Source organism: Harpia harpyja, chromosome 19, assembly GCF_026419915.1.
Source record: "Harpia harpyja isolate bHarHar1 chromosome 19, bHarHar1 primary haplotype, whole genome shotgun sequence".
NCBI lineage: Eukaryota > Metazoa > Chordata > Aves > Accipitriformes > Accipitridae > Harpia > Harpia harpyja.
This window is the reverse complement of record NC_068958.1, coordinates 5,921,337-5,935,473: the sequence shown is the minus strand read 5'-3', so window position 1 is coordinate 5,935,473 and position 14,137 is coordinate 5,921,337. Positions and strand designations below refer to the sequence as shown.

Sequence of the window (14,137 nt, the reverse complement as noted above, 5' to 3'; positions counted from 1 at the left end):
TCATCCTTTATAGTCCCAAGGCCTGGATTTAGGCAACCTTTGGCTCATGGATTTGGGTTTGATCCAGTCCATTCGTTTGCAAGCTGCTTGTAATGCTGGACTTCTACCCCAGAGATCTGCCCGTTGAAGGGAGCAGCTCCGTGGCTGAGCATCTCTGAAAACCAGTGCATGGAGGAGGGCGGGCTCCCCTGGAGATGGGGGCATGCTTGCAGGGACCCAGGATCCTTGTTTGCTGGTTTGAGACTGTCATGGGGGGGGCATATCTTCTGGGCGTGCTTTCCCCAGGCAGGTGGTAATGTTGAACCTGTCGCCAAAGTAGATGGCGTGGCTTTGGAGAAGTGAGGAAGGAGAATTTCTTGCTGGTAATGTCCGATGTGGAAGATGAAGATGGCAATAGCAGCTAATTGGTGCCTCTCCGAGGGGAGAGCCTTTTGAGCAGCGTGTGTGCGGTTGTACGACCTGTTCAGACCAGCTCAGCAGGGCCAGGCTCGTCTCTGGCACGCCGAGCTCTCTTCAGTCCCGGCTCTTGAGGCAGATTGTTAATAAGAGGAAGAAATGGTATCTAGGGGAAGGAGCTGCAGAGGGAAAGGGGAAGCGATCTGCCTCAGGCCACGTGCTGGAGCAAGAGAGCAGATCCTCCGCTGCCCGTCCTGTGCCCTGTCCTCCAGATGCCACCTCTGCTGCAGAACTTCCTCGGCCGGCAAACCGTGCCCCTTCCATTCAAACGGCTCCTCTGCGCTGCGCTCTGCAGAAGTGCATCTGGTTATCTCTGAAGCCATCTGGTCCTTCTTAAAACCTGCAGGTTCCACCTCCTGCTTCAAATGCACCTTACTTACTGGAGGATCTACACCCAGCACCTTACTTACTGGAGGATCTACACCCAAGACTCGGGTGTTGCCCTGCTTGCACCTTCTCCTGCGTTACCCTTTGCTACATAGGTGTTTGTGCCATAGCCAGACAGGTACGGAACCACCCATGGTCCTGTCTGTACCCCATTCCTGACAGTCGTGTAGATCACGAGGTCATTTGGAAGAAAATGATCTACTAACCCCAACGTGATTTGTCGTCACAGGAAGAAGAGAGTTTTTCATAGCTTTTGCTTATGGTGTTTGCTAGGAATGGGTGCCTGTTATTTTCAGACATGGGTGTTCCTGAATTATGGATATTGCTGGGTAGACTCAGTAGATAAGATCTGCCCTCGCTTACACCCATGCATCTCCAATGACTTCAGAAGGATCCTTTTTATATCCTGCTCTTCTTACAGCACCGTCATTTGGATTTCATGGGAAAACAGGGCAACAGAGCTTCACCCAACAACAGCCGGTGCACGAGCTGTTGGCTCTTATGCCACGAGAAGGTGAGACTGTGGGCTAGTTGGGCAAACATCTGCGTGTTCTAAGACAAACCCAGTGGGACATCCCCCCCCCCCCTTGATTTATGTTGACTCCCAGGGCCACAATTCCAGCTGTGAGGTTATCCCATATTCTAATGCTAACGGGAGACTGAGATCACCAAGTGTAAGCTGTGCAAGTTTGCTTGCTACCCCTTCTGCGAAGCAGGGAGATGGCCTAGTAGCTCCCACTCAAGAGACATCCTACAGCAGGTTTGTTATTTGCATTGCTTTTGAAACTGAGATTATTTCCATGCTTCCTTGTTCCAGGTTTTAAAACCAGGAAGATTTTCTTTTTATCACACTTCTTCCAATTTCATGCCCTTTTCATCTATCAGCCCGTGACACACTGACAATCTATTCCTTGTTTCAAAACTTTCTCCTGAAAATTCTGTAGAAAGGACATTCTGCCTGGTGGTGTTTTTGTTGGTTTTTTTTCAAACATAGCTTTAAGGCAAAAGTTTGGCAATGCAAAGCAAAGTCTACATAAGGCCGCATGACTTGGATTTGCAACTCAGAACCTTACAGCTTAAAAAAAAAAAAAAAATCCTTATCTCAAATAGTCAACTTTTTGCTCCAGGAACTTGTTTTGTTCTCAACCAAAAAGAAAAAAAAAAAGACTCTTAAAATCCCAAATAAAATGTTCTTATTGTTCCGGGCAGTCTGGACAAGCTAATGAGACTGAAGTTCAAACAGTAACTAAAGTAGGGAAGGAGAAAAAAAAAAAAAAAGCTATACGGGTAGACATCAGTGTTAGTTTCTTCCCTTAGGAATCCAGTGATGAGACAGACCCCAGTCAAAGGTCTCCTCTTTAGCTTTAGCACAGTGAAATCCGTCCCAATGGGAGAAGGTAGAATGGTTGCATTTGTTAAATGAATAAAAAGTGCATTTTGATTTTGCTCAGATTATACGTGTGTATTCTAATACCTAAGTGATTGTTTTGCTTCGTTGTTGGTTTCTTTTTTTTTTTTTTTTTTTTTCTTTTTCTCCCTTTTGGTGCCGGGACGCCAGGTTTATATTATCGATGTTTTGGAGGTATCACCACAAGTGGTGGTCCATCCTTTGGCCTCCACATGAGTACCTGAGCATCATTGGCATTGGGTTTGACAAGGGCACTGGGTGGTATTGGCTCATTCTTGCTAAGGACCTGGGGCTGCTCTTGAGCAGAGGGTTCCTGCAGCTTGGCACGCTGCCCCAAGGGTCTGCTGGGATTTACCTCGATGCCCAGCCTCATGCGCCATTTGATAGTCTGCAAGGTCACCATTTCGTTGGTAGCCGTGTTGGTTGCAACCAGCCAGGTGGTGAAGCTTTGATCCCGGTGAATGCTCGTGAGTTTGGCCACGTTGCTCTCGCTGACGGGCACTGCCCACGTCACGCTCGGGTAAAAGTTGTCATTCATGCTGATGTTGAACTTGGACTCCTTCTTCGTGGGACCCACGATGGTGCAGGTTTCTGTCGTGTTTCCATACCAGGGATAGTTCACTCCATCTGAGTCACTGATGGCCTGGATTTTACCGTCCAGTAGATCCGGAAGCTCCCAACTTGACCTGCCATGATCAACGACAAATTATGGATAATGCATTAATTAATTAGTTTAGAAACATGCCAGACTTGAAGGAAGGAGAGGAAGTAGTTCCGAACACATTCCCCCTTTAGCTTTTACTGGAATTTGTGCCTTTCATACCACCCTGCTGAAAGAGCTCATCCCTGCCATTAAAACTGTGTCTGCAAATTTCCAGGACCGATCATGAAAGTCTGTCCTGCTGCTCAACACCACTGAGGAACCATCACCCCGCAGGGCCAGGGCTTTCCTTGCAGGGACCGGTGGCTGCCTGGAGTGGTTCAAAAGATGTTGCTGTTCACGTAAGGCTGCAAAGGGTAGGTGCTCAGGAAGGCTCCGGCGTTGGAGAAAATGCAGGCATCTTCTTGCAGCTCCTTGGCTGTCTGAGTGTGGCTGAACACAAGGACTCGCTCCAGCACCGCGTTCAGCATCTCAACCCTTGTGCCGGGGACAGCAGGGCTGAGTTTCTTTCTCTCAATAGCACAAAATCTCCTGTGCCGGCAGAAGAAGGGGCAAGCTCAGAGCTGGCCCTGGGGGTGAGGTGACAGAAGACCTAAGCGGTGGAAGTAATTTCAAGGACTCAACGGGTCCATAAAGCTTCCCGTTGCCCCGTTCTGTTCTTTCTTTTCAGTCTCTACCTGCAAACATTCATTTTCTCGCTGGATAAGTCACTGTCTCTCCCCGCTGTCAGCCTGGCGCTGGAAGCGTAACCCATCCTTCTCCAGCCCTAGGAAGGACCCAGTTCAAAGGCTGCACACCAGGCTCCAGGCTGGGGATGGTATTACAGTAATCAGAGAAACCGAGGTCAGCCAGCTTGTAAAACTGCCTGAGCCGGTCGTCTGTGTGCTGTGCAGAAAGGTCAGTCTTTCTAGCAAGAAAGTAAGTGAAAATGGTCACCTTGTAATGCCGATGCACAACTCGGATTGTTTTTTATTAACTTCCAATTTAATTTTTAAGATTAGATTTGCCAATAGAAGCAAACTACTGTAAATGTCTCAGAAAAAGCGTTAGATATTTGCAGAGTAGAAGCACTAAGATGGCATAACCATAGACTACGTCCTCAGCACATGCCAGTAATTTTAAGGACATTCTTTTAAAAACCAGGCTGCTAGAGGTGGCTCTAATGTCCCTTCTTCCTCTTGCTTACGAATCAGCCCTCCCCGCCACCCAGAGACGACGTCCCCACCAGCCAAGTGGCAGAAGGGGCTGTGTGGCAGCAGCACCAGCTCGCTCCCAGCAGCTCCCAGTGTGGCATTTGCGCTTGACCCTGCCCTGGGGCTGGGATGCTGAGCTGTGCACCAGCCCCCCGAGCCCTGCGGCTCCCTGCTGCGAGCTGTACCACGGGACACGGGTTATCTTGGGAGGGAGACAGAGGGGACGCGCTCGGGCTCATCAGGGTAACTGTCCAAGCCTTTAATAAGTCCGGTGCTGTGGCTTAAAATAGCCCCTTGACTGAAGCGGGGGCTGCGGCCGGGCGCAGGCAGGCTGGGGGGGGTACACGTCGGGCCCGGCCAGCTCTGACGCAGCTTTGGGATGAGCTGCTCCTCTCCGCTGGCCAGGACTAACGTGACAATCTCACAAGGCTGTTCTGATTGTTAATTAGTTAATGACCGTGAACTGCTTCTATGTTTGTAACCACTGGATCATTCAGCAGTTAGCTGTAAATGTCTGGCTGTAGCTAGAAGGTACCGGAGGGGATTTAAAGATCTCATTTATCTTTTTTCACGCGAGTGGGGGTCCTAGCAAAAAAAAAAAAAAAAAAAAAAAATCTCCCCTGTGCCATGGCAGGCGTTGGGCAAAGGGCCGCGCCACGTAGGAGCCGGCTGGTTTGCGGGTCGGACGGCCTGGCAGGGACCCAGAAGGGTAAGGGCAAGGCAGGACACGGGCTGTCCCGGGGGATGCAGGGATGCTCCGGGGGATGCAGGGATGCTCTGAGCGGCAGGCCCGGGGGTTAGCAGCAGCCGGGGGTTATGCAAGCGTGAACATCTCCCCGCGCAGATTTATGGGCTGCTGTCAGCTACGGCACCGTGGCTGCAGCAATCCTCTCCTCCTGAGCTCGTAGCCAGCAGGCAGAGGGAGTCCTTTCCCTGGCAGAAAATTTTTAGCGAAGGAAGCCAAAAGGAGATCCCTGAGCAGTCCTGCCAGGACCCCCATCCACTGGAGAGAAGTTTATACGTTCTGCCTTCTAAACCAGAGTCATCCTGGCTCACCGTCCCCCCGGCTCTTCAGGGAGAGCTGAGAAGGGAAAGGCTCTGGGGATGTTGGATGAACTCAGCCCTCGGCGGGCGGGCGAGCGGAGGTCGTGCTCTGCAGCCCCCCACCTCCTCCCCGCCGCACAGCCCGGCTCTGAAACACCATCCCCGGGCTCTTTCTCTGCCTTTCAGCAGATAGTTTAGGATTACTTTCCATTCAGACAGTGGCCGGTACTCAGCTTGGCTGTCACCGGGGGATGAGATGTGACAATTTCCTAGAGGTTTACCCTGTGACAAGCGGGGTGCTAAGGTGCAGCCGCAGCATCTCTGTGGGTACAGAGGTGCCAAACTGGGACCTGGGGTGCTACAAGAGGCTGATAACCCTCCTGGGCTGCTCCAGCCTACTCCAGTCAGAGGCTGGTGGGCGAAATGGCAGGAGAATCGGGTAGAGGATGCTCAGAAACCGCAGGTCAGCTAAGATCTACTTGTCCCCATCTTCATTCCCAGTAGACGTATCTGACCCCAGACCGGTACAGAACTGCAGGAGCTTCTCAAGATTTGCCCAGGATTTAAATGAGAGCAAAAAGGTGGAGCTGTGTCAGGGCCCGGGCAGGTAGCTGAAGGCAGGATGCTGCCTGCAGAGGCTGAGAAACCCCACTGCAAAGCCAAGCGTGTTCGTGAGCAGCGTGGCTGTGCTCAGGGTGCCTCAGAAGTGCACCCTGCTTAAGAAAAGGCGTGGGCAGGAACGGGGAAGAAGAAACTGGCCTGTGTTTCTTCGTGGAGCACGCTGTGCCTAATTCTAGCGAGTGTGGTTAACCCTGGGGTTTCAAAACTATCACGCTTTATCTGTGCAGCTTAGTAACAAGAAGAAAAACGAGGCCTTATGATGATCCCATGACTGGAGCAAAAGCAGAGGCTGCATGATGGTTGCTGCTGGTGGTGGTTGCCCCTCGCCTGCTGCTACAGCAAAGCTTGCGTGCCAGCCAGGTTGGTAGCCTTTGCTTGCATAGTGTGTCCGTGTTAAATAATATGCCAACAACTGGCCTTCCGGATGATTTTGGAAAGAACACTGTGGAATGATCTTTGGCTGCATCAGCATCTTTCTGTGGTGGTGCCGAGCCAAGGAAAGACCAGAAAGTGCCCAGTAAACATTTTGCTGACAATAGCAGGCAAGAGGCATGAAAAGAAACCAACCTATCTGGTTTCAGGGATTCACTATAGCTGATCAGCTCCAAAATCAGTAGATTCTGGCTTGTAGTACTGACAAGCTTGTTCCTGCTACTTCTGAAACCTTCAGAGTCAGTACGGGCATTGCCAGAGACTGGAGCTGCCAGCAAACCTCTCCTAGCAAATGCCTTCTTGCTACCAGGAGAAGGAACTTTGAGCTATTTCTTGTGGCACAACTGTAGCCCTGCTGCTGACAGCCGAGCAGCTTTATGTAGGTTTTAGCCTCCTGGTCCTCGCTCAGATACGCTTCTTCCTATTCTGTCACACGAAACGAAGCCCCCAGCTTATCCCGAGCCCTCCAGATGGCTGCCCCACAGCACAAACCGAAGCAATCACTGCAGTGGCCTGTGCCGTGACAGCAAATCCAAGCACAGCAGCCTCCAGCCCTGTGCATCCAGCAGTGACACGAGTATATTCAGTTAACCTTTTCAGACAGGCATCAGGCGCTATTGCATCTCAGCCCCAATTCCTTAAAGCCAGCTCCTAATAAGTCACAGGCCAGATGGACTTGCATAACCTCGTGCTTTCCACCACCCTTCCTCTCTACCAGCTCCCTAAAGAAGAGAAGCCCCCTCAGACACAGACTGTGCTCGGTGCAGGTGCCAGTGCAACGTGTGGGCGCAGCGAAAAGCCGCCTCGGGTATTTCACATCCCTGCTCCTACCTGCCTCCCTCCCTCCACCTCTGTGCCTGTGCTGGTGGCTAGCTGAAAGAAAGAAAACCTGATAGTCAGAGCTGCTTCATTTTGAATTGTCCTTTGCAGTGCCTCTCTCACCTACTCCGGTACGTCAAGCAATTCAAGCCGGGGTTATAGCAAAGAACAGGAAGGAAATTTAAGCTGTTGGTCCCCAGCTGTCGGAGCCACGCTGCTGTGGTCCTTCTTCCCCCCACCCTCCAGCTGCATGTTCCTGCCTCGTCTCTTGACCCGGCAGTGATGCTTGATGCATGCTGGTTCAGGGGGTAAAACTAGCAGAAAACCGGCATTAAGAAGAAGGGACAAATTTCTGCTGGTTTAGCTGAGCAGGCTCAAATCAGACTGGACAAACTATTTAACTGCGCTAAGGTGCGTCCTTAGAGTACAGGTAAGGGCCAGGGGCCATGCAAGGGCAGCAAAGCCTTTTCCTCTAAACCCCTGGAGGGATAAATTCCCATGGTGAAGTGACCCTCCCTTTGCTTCCCATGGAAAGGATAACCTTTTTTTTTCTTCGGTGAATCTGTTTTTGATTGTGTTTTTCCTTCCGAGGACCGGGGGTTTATTTCCTTGACAAGTTGATTTCTCGAATTCATTGTGTGCTGCAGGGCACAGAAGATTTAATCTCACAAGAGAGATGCCCAGTAACGTAAAGCAATGATGTAATGCCACCCAGCTCCCCCACTGGGTCCTCCAGGGGAGAAATATCTACCTGAAACTTCTCCAGCTTCTTGACTGATCATATTCAAACTCCGATTTATTTATCTCTGTTTTGCATATCTCCATCTGCACCGCTTCTTGCACATCTCCATGGAGATGAAGAAACAAGGCTGGATAATGCCATTCTGGCGTTGCCCAGCCGCTGACACGGGTCCCACCAGATGCTGCACAACCGGGCGCAGAAACCAGCACCCACCCCAGGAGATCCCAGCGGGGACCTGGTCCAGCGGCTCCTGCACAGGTCAGAGCTCTGCGGCCTGATCCTGATGCCTCCCGCTGCACAGCAGCATCCTTCTCTAAGGGTACAGGGTAAAACCCTGCTCGGGGGGAAGCAGTAATACCAGCCATGGGGCCAAACGGGAGTTTGCCCCAGTTCTGCACAGAGTGGGGGTGTCAGAGAGCACGTCCACATCCTCATGCTGGGAGCTTTCACGTTCCCAGCAGCATCTGCTGACTTACATGTAAAATAATGCCAGCATTTACGTGTTATCTGAGCTTTAATTATTTTCCCTTACATTTAAAAACGCTGCATTTAGCCCCAGAATTGTCAGTGCCACTTTAAACGCGTGTGTCTAAATTATCCCCTCTGTAGCTAACATCCCTATAGGAGCGTTATGCACAGCTCCATCTGCTCCAGTATTTCTCAGCTGTTTCTGTCCTCAACGTAATGGCCAGCTTATACACAGCTAACAACTCCGGAGCATGAAAGTGAAAAATTAATCCAAAGCCTGCTGGAAGTATTGATGCTCCAGTTGACCAACTGATTTTTGATTATTTGGAGTTTTCTGTCTGCCTGTCACCACAGCGATTAAAAATATGTATGTTGCAGCAGTCTCTCTTCATCATGGAAAGTTGGGACAAAGACTCTGTTGGCATAAATCAATGCAGCTCCGTGGAGGTCAGTGGGATTACATCAAGTTACACCGGCTAAAGGCTTGGCCCACCCTTTCAGATAGGTCTGTGTCCTGTCTCTCTCTATATAAAGGTCTTCCAAAAGCATGTTTCAATGGCACCGAAAGAGGCCTTTCCTCCCAAACACCTTTATTTATAGCTTTCAGATGGTGACGGGTCTATAGAGAGAGAGCGGAGGAGCAGACCAATTCCTACTTATGTTTGGGTAACTCTTTTTTTTTTTTGTATCAGTTAAATATGTCAATGAACCTCCCAGGGAAAAATCTTTGTTTCTGTGATTTTCTGGCTAATAGCTCTCCTACATAGCTGCAGTGTTTAATTCTGACTACCTGTTTACAGCCCTTAGCTTGTAGATACAACTTTTTTTGTCTCAAAGCACTCCAGCAAGGGAAGACCAAATCCTCATTTTAAGCACAGGGAAATTCAGGTGCAGAGAAATAAAAGGACACGTTGAGGTTTGCAGCCCACAGCAGGACTGACAGAACAGCTCTCTGCCCAGTCCTCTTTATTTCAGTGGATGTGAGCTGTATTTATATACAGTGGACTCTTCTGTTTTCCTTTTGCAGCTGGCCGCTAAAGACAGGATTTCTAAATGAGCCCGAGAATTACACATGCAAATCCCAAAGGCCTGGAATTGGGAACATCTGAGCAACAATTTGTCCTTGCTAAAGATGGTGTTGGAGCCAAAAGGCTACAGATTTCAGGCCTGTTGTAAGTACTTTTAAAATCAAGATAGGCTGGTCTGCTCCTTTGCTGAGCCTCGCTGCTGCTGTTTGCCAGGTGCTAGTTCGCTTCTCAAGGCACTTTCTGCTTGAGCAGAGAGGGGACGTGGGGACAGAAGGGGGGGACAGTCTGTCACTTACGGCTGCTCCTCGGCACGCCTTTCCCTCTGATCCACATCTTACAACGCGTGTTCGCTCTACGTCTGGGATGCTGAACCCGTGTCCTCATCTGGGCTTACGGGCAGAAGGGCGGAAAGAAGGGCCAGGGTGTGCGTGCAGATGTTCAGGCTGTCAGGAAGGCGCTGCATTAACTCAGAGTTTGTCCTGCTCTCCAGCCCTGCTCCGTGTCCCTATCCTCCCTCAGCCCTCCTCATTCACCGTTTTTTAAGCCCCCCAGATTGACCCTCGAGGGGCTGAGCCGGCATCCCCCTGACACAGGGCACTTGGGACGAGCAGACGGGAGCGTTCCTCAGACCTGACCTTCCCGTCTTTTCTCTCCCTTGCCCCCAGAGACCGGGCAGCATCCGTGCCTCCAGCTACCAACCCATCTGCCAGCACCGGGCTCTGCGGTCAGGTTTTGTCCCCGTGGCAGGACAGACAGATTTCTGCTGCACCGGGAGGCTGCACCTGGTGCTGCCCAGCACCGTGAGTTGCAGAATTGCTGTTCTGTGCAGGCATTTGGAGATCGGGGGCCGCTGCTGATTTAACTACGGGCCAAAGCCTGCAACGAGGTTTGGTGAACAAATGGGAGAGATGACTTTACTCGGTAGGGAGATGACATTTTAATTTGACTCATTCCTGTCTCACTATGACTGTTTGACCAGCAACACAGGGGTTTTGGTGTGCCAACAGCCCCTAGATTCCCCCTGCCTTACCTATATACCTATATATTCCCACCCCCACATTACCCGAAAGGAGGGTAATGTGAAATTTTCACCCTGCTCCCAGTGATGCAAAGGGTTTCGTTATCAGTGGGTTAAATCCATCTTGGTCTTTCCCCGTGGGCTGCCTGCTACCGTGGGCAAAGCAAGCAGGATTCCTCCTGTGACATTAAATGTGCTCCCAAAGCTGGTGGGCTACCGAGCTCACAGCCATGGCCCACTGCAGCAGCCGTACGGCACGCCGGGGACGGCACCGTGCCACAAGTGTCAGCTCTCGGGTTTCCCTGGGGCTTGTCAATGCAGAGTTTTACCCCGTAAGGGATGGGGAGGGATGCTGAAGCGAGGAGCTGGCGCTCAGGGGAAGCCCTCGTGTAAAGCACGTATCAAAACAGGGGTGCCTGTCGTGGCAGGGCTGACTTGGGATTTCAGGATCCCTGGTGCTGCCCAAAAGCTGTTGTGAAATACAGCATTGCTTTTGGGTTCCTAACAGAACAAGTGGGTTTTGGTTAGGGCTTGGGCACATTCCCACTAGAAGAGAAGAACACCCACAAGCTCTCCTGTATTTTAAACTTATGAGGAAGTCCTCAGTTAAGTTTCAGAAGAGCTGGGTTTTAAAAATCAAACCACCTGAATTATCGTTTTTGGCTTAATCCAGTATTTCCCAGCCAGGCCGTGGTCCTCCCGCTCTTTCTTCCCGCTAGGCAAACGCACCCGCACGCGCTGCTGGAAATACTTACATTCCCTGTTCTCCGTAGTGATTGTAAAATTCCATGTGGCTGCAAGCCTGGATCCAGCCCACGATCCAGGTCTCCTTCTTGGGAATAGGGGGCACCAACACTTGCGCAGAGGCTCGGAAGTGAGGGGTCCGGTAGCGCAGGACCACGCTGGAGGACTCGTCGATGCTGGTGGGAATGGGATCGATGGAGGCTTTGACTTCAATCACTGAAATACTTTCCCGGAAAACTTTGGATTTGCAGCTAATACTCTGAATACAGCCCATGGCATACCCCGAGTACAGTCTGACGCAGCTCCTAGGGTACTCCAGCAATCCTGGGGAATATTAGGCATTGAAATTATCTGGTGCTAGATCAATTACAGATCTTCTTGGTTTGTAATCTCAAAACTGATATCCATAGGATAGAAAATTCATCAGGTAAAGCCTTAATTTGAGTATCTGTCTTACAAGTACTGCTCCTATTTTTGAGGTTAGCTGCACTTCAGAAGCAAAAGGGCCTTTAAATTTTTTTTCCCCCTTTTAACGACCCATTAAATCTTTCGCTCAAACAGTCTTTGGGTTAAAAAAAAGGTCTCTCGAGTTCAATAAATAACGGTGGTGTTCTTAGCCGATATATTTAGTCCTTCCTTTCCTCAGATGCGGTCTGTCATTCACCGTCAAACATAGGACTAGCCGGTATTTCCCTTTATTCTTTGGATGAAAAGCAGAATGTTGATAGACACATCTATATAAATAATGCAATAGTTTTTAGCCCCAGCTTGTCACAACCGGTGTGGATTTCCACTTCCTGACTTGCAGTTGTTCATAACTTCCTTTCGCACAAAATTACAATAATAACAGAAAGAAACGCCGGGTGGAAAAATGCAAAAAAGTAGCCAAATCTCCGATTTTGGAGGCTCCTCCGCCAGCGATGTCAGGGCTTTGGGGAGAGAGGTGGTGTTTTTTTTTTTTTTTTTTTTTTCCTCTCCTTAGAAATAGCCGAAACCATAAAGAATAAATCGAAGGTCCTGGTCACGCAGGCGGGCTCCGGGGGCTGCGCAGCGGGGCAGGAGACAGCAGCAGCAGCAGCAGCAGCAGCAGCAGCAGCAGCAGCGAGCCTCCCCCGCTCCCCGCCCGGGGCCGCGCCGCTCCGCGCCCGCTCAGCTCCGCGGAACCGCCGCCCGTGACATCCCGCCGCCACGCACCGGCCCCGCGGCTGCCCTTCCTCCTCCTCTTCGGCGAGCGGCTCTCCGCAAGGGTGCCCGACCTTCCTCCTCCTCCTCCTCCTCCTCCTCCTCCCGCCGCTCCTGCTTTTACCTCAACCGGCGGGGTTCATGAGCGGCCGCCGGGGCTGCCCCGCACACGCGTGGGCCCCGCGGTCCTGCAGGGCCGGCACAGCATCCCGCGGCGGCGGCGGGGAGCAGCGCCCAGCCCCGGCCGCCGCGTACCGCGCCGGGCTCCCCTGCGCTGCGCGGGGGCGAGGTGCGGCGGGGGGGGGGGGGAGACAGAGAAGGCGTGGGGGGGGGAGGCTCCTTCTCTCGCTCTTTTTTTTTTTTTTTTTCCTTCGCTTCTTTGCTAGATGCCCGCGGAGGTGAGAGGAGCAGGATCGGTGCCTCCGCCTCCTGCCTGCCGCAAGCTTCCTCTCTCGCAATACATTCATGCATACGGGGACGGCGCCGGCCCCCCCCCCCCCCCCCCCCGGGTTCAGCCTCGCCGGTGGAACGGAGGGGGGGCGGGAGGAGGGGGGGGGTGTTCCAGCTCCGGTCGTGGCCGCGGCAGCAGCAGCAAATGGGTCAAACTTTGCAGAAACTCGCTCGTAGCCTTTCCGTACCACCCACCACCCCCCCCCGGGCGTGCCCGCCCGCGACCGCCGGCTCCCCGGGCAGCGACCGCCGCATGAGAGCGGCTCCTCCGGGCCGGCCAGCCCGGCGGAGGGGTTAGCAGCAGGTCTCAGCAACCCCCCCCCGTCCTCCCCGTCCTCCCTCCTTCTTCGCCCGGTCCCATCCCTCCCCCTGGATTTCGCTTTTAAACTGCAGCTGTTGAAGCTAAACCTCCTTTGCAAAAAAACCCAGCATTTCCTCCCACAGGGCCGTGAATTGTGGGTAATGTAGTTTTTTTTAGAAACCTCCCCCCCCCCCCTCTTTTTTATTTATTTTAATTTAACTGCAGTGTGTTTTCTCTTCGGTTTTCAGATTAAGATTTTCCTCTCCTGGCTGGAGCTTGGTTGGTAGGTTTGGTAAAAGGACGCTCTCCTTATTTGCAAAACCTGTAGCCCTAGGCTGGCTGGGCTGTGATTCAAGCAACTAGAAATGCAAAGCTCTCCATAGCAGCAGAGGGACTAAGGAGTAGCTGGAATAGAGAGTGAGAAGCGTCGGAGGCAGCAGCGGCCTGTGGCAAAGTTGTAAACTCCTATTACAGACAGTTTTAGCTGTAACTTTGCTGGCTGGTCCTGCTGACCATCGGCCAGCTGAGGATCCGAATATCAAGCGTTGAGCAGCAGGTGAGGTGCGTGTGTCCAGGTTTTGGCAATAGCTGCTGTACGTCGAGCATTACGCAGAGCTCTGGGTACGTGTGTCCTCCGTGACTAGTTTCTAGATAGGAAACCTGGGACACCGAGAGGTAAAAATTGCTTCGCTGGTGCCACTTGCAGTATGGTATAGCAGCACAGAGCGATGTAAACGTCTTTTAGTCCTTCCCACCCCGCACTCTCAGCAGGCTTGATTAGCTCACGCAGTGCCTGGCGTTTTTCAACACTGTGCACTTGCTGTCTGCCCTCCAGCAGGTAGCAGAGACTGGAGCTACTGGGTGATCCTGACAAGTGAATGCCACAAGACGAGGGGAGGCGGATTTGCTCCTTTCCGCCCACAGCAGGTGGAAAAAACACGGTATATTGTTATGGTTTTCTTCTGCACGTTTCTCAAAGCATTGGTTAAGTATTTATTTTAAACTTCCCGATCTCTGTGAAGGGCACAATTATAGTCACTAGCCCTGCAACAGATATAAAAGCTAAGAACACAAGTTACAAGCAAGCAACTTACTATCACATAGTGTAAGAAAGAATGAAACGAGCATCTCCGAATGAAATATCCAGTTGCTTCAGCAGCCTCCAGAAGGTGCTGAAATCCTT

At 51.6% G+C, this 14,137-nt stretch overlaps 1 protein-coding gene and 1 long non-coding RNA gene across 5 annotated transcripts; one reads left to right on the top strand and one right to left on the bottom strand.

Moving 5' to 3' along the window:
- Positions 1–2,338: 2,338 nt before the first annotated feature.
- Positions 2,339–12,291, bottom strand: FAM78A (family with sequence similarity 78 member A). Of its 2 annotated transcripts, none has more exons than XM_052816019.1 (2): positions 11,033–12,291; positions 2,339–2,937 (listed from the first exon to the last, which is right to left on the bottom strand). In XM_052816019.1, exons 1-2 carry the CDS (start codon positions 11,293–11,295, stop codon positions 2,409–2,411), a joined length of 792 nt encoding a protein of 263 aa, XP_052671979.1. In that variant the 5' UTR covers positions 11,296–12,291; the 3' UTR covers positions 2,339–2,408. The 2 variants fall into 2 exon arrangements, with proteins under 2 accessions (XP_052671979.1, XP_052671980.1); XM_052816020.1 differs by having other exon boundaries at positions 12,216–12,274.
- Positions 5,542–10,153, top strand: LOC128154852 (uncharacterized). Of its 3 annotated transcripts, none has more exons than XR_008239443.1 (4): positions 5,542–6,130; positions 6,921–8,021; positions 9,259–9,403; positions 9,925–10,153. It is a non-coding gene; the product is annotated as an uncharacterized LOC128154852 (long non-coding RNA). The 3 variants fall into 3 exon arrangements; XR_008239442.1 differs by lacking the exons at positions 5,542–6,130; positions 6,921–8,021 and adding exons at positions 8,645–8,736; positions 8,832–8,897; XR_008239441.1 differs by having other exon boundaries at positions 5,542–8,021.
- Positions 12,292–14,137: the final 1,846 nt, after the last annotated feature.

Bases quoted from the DNA above. Each gene is read 5' to 3' on its own strand.
- FAM78A (XM_052816019.1), bottom strand. From the start codon at position 11,295: ATGGGCTGTATTCAGAGTATTAGCTGCAAATCCAAAGTTTTCCGGGAA. The intron at 2,938-11,032 runs GTAAGTATTTCC...TGATCATGGCAG, and splicing joins CACTACGGAGAACAGGGAAT to GTCAAGTTGGGAGCTTCCGG.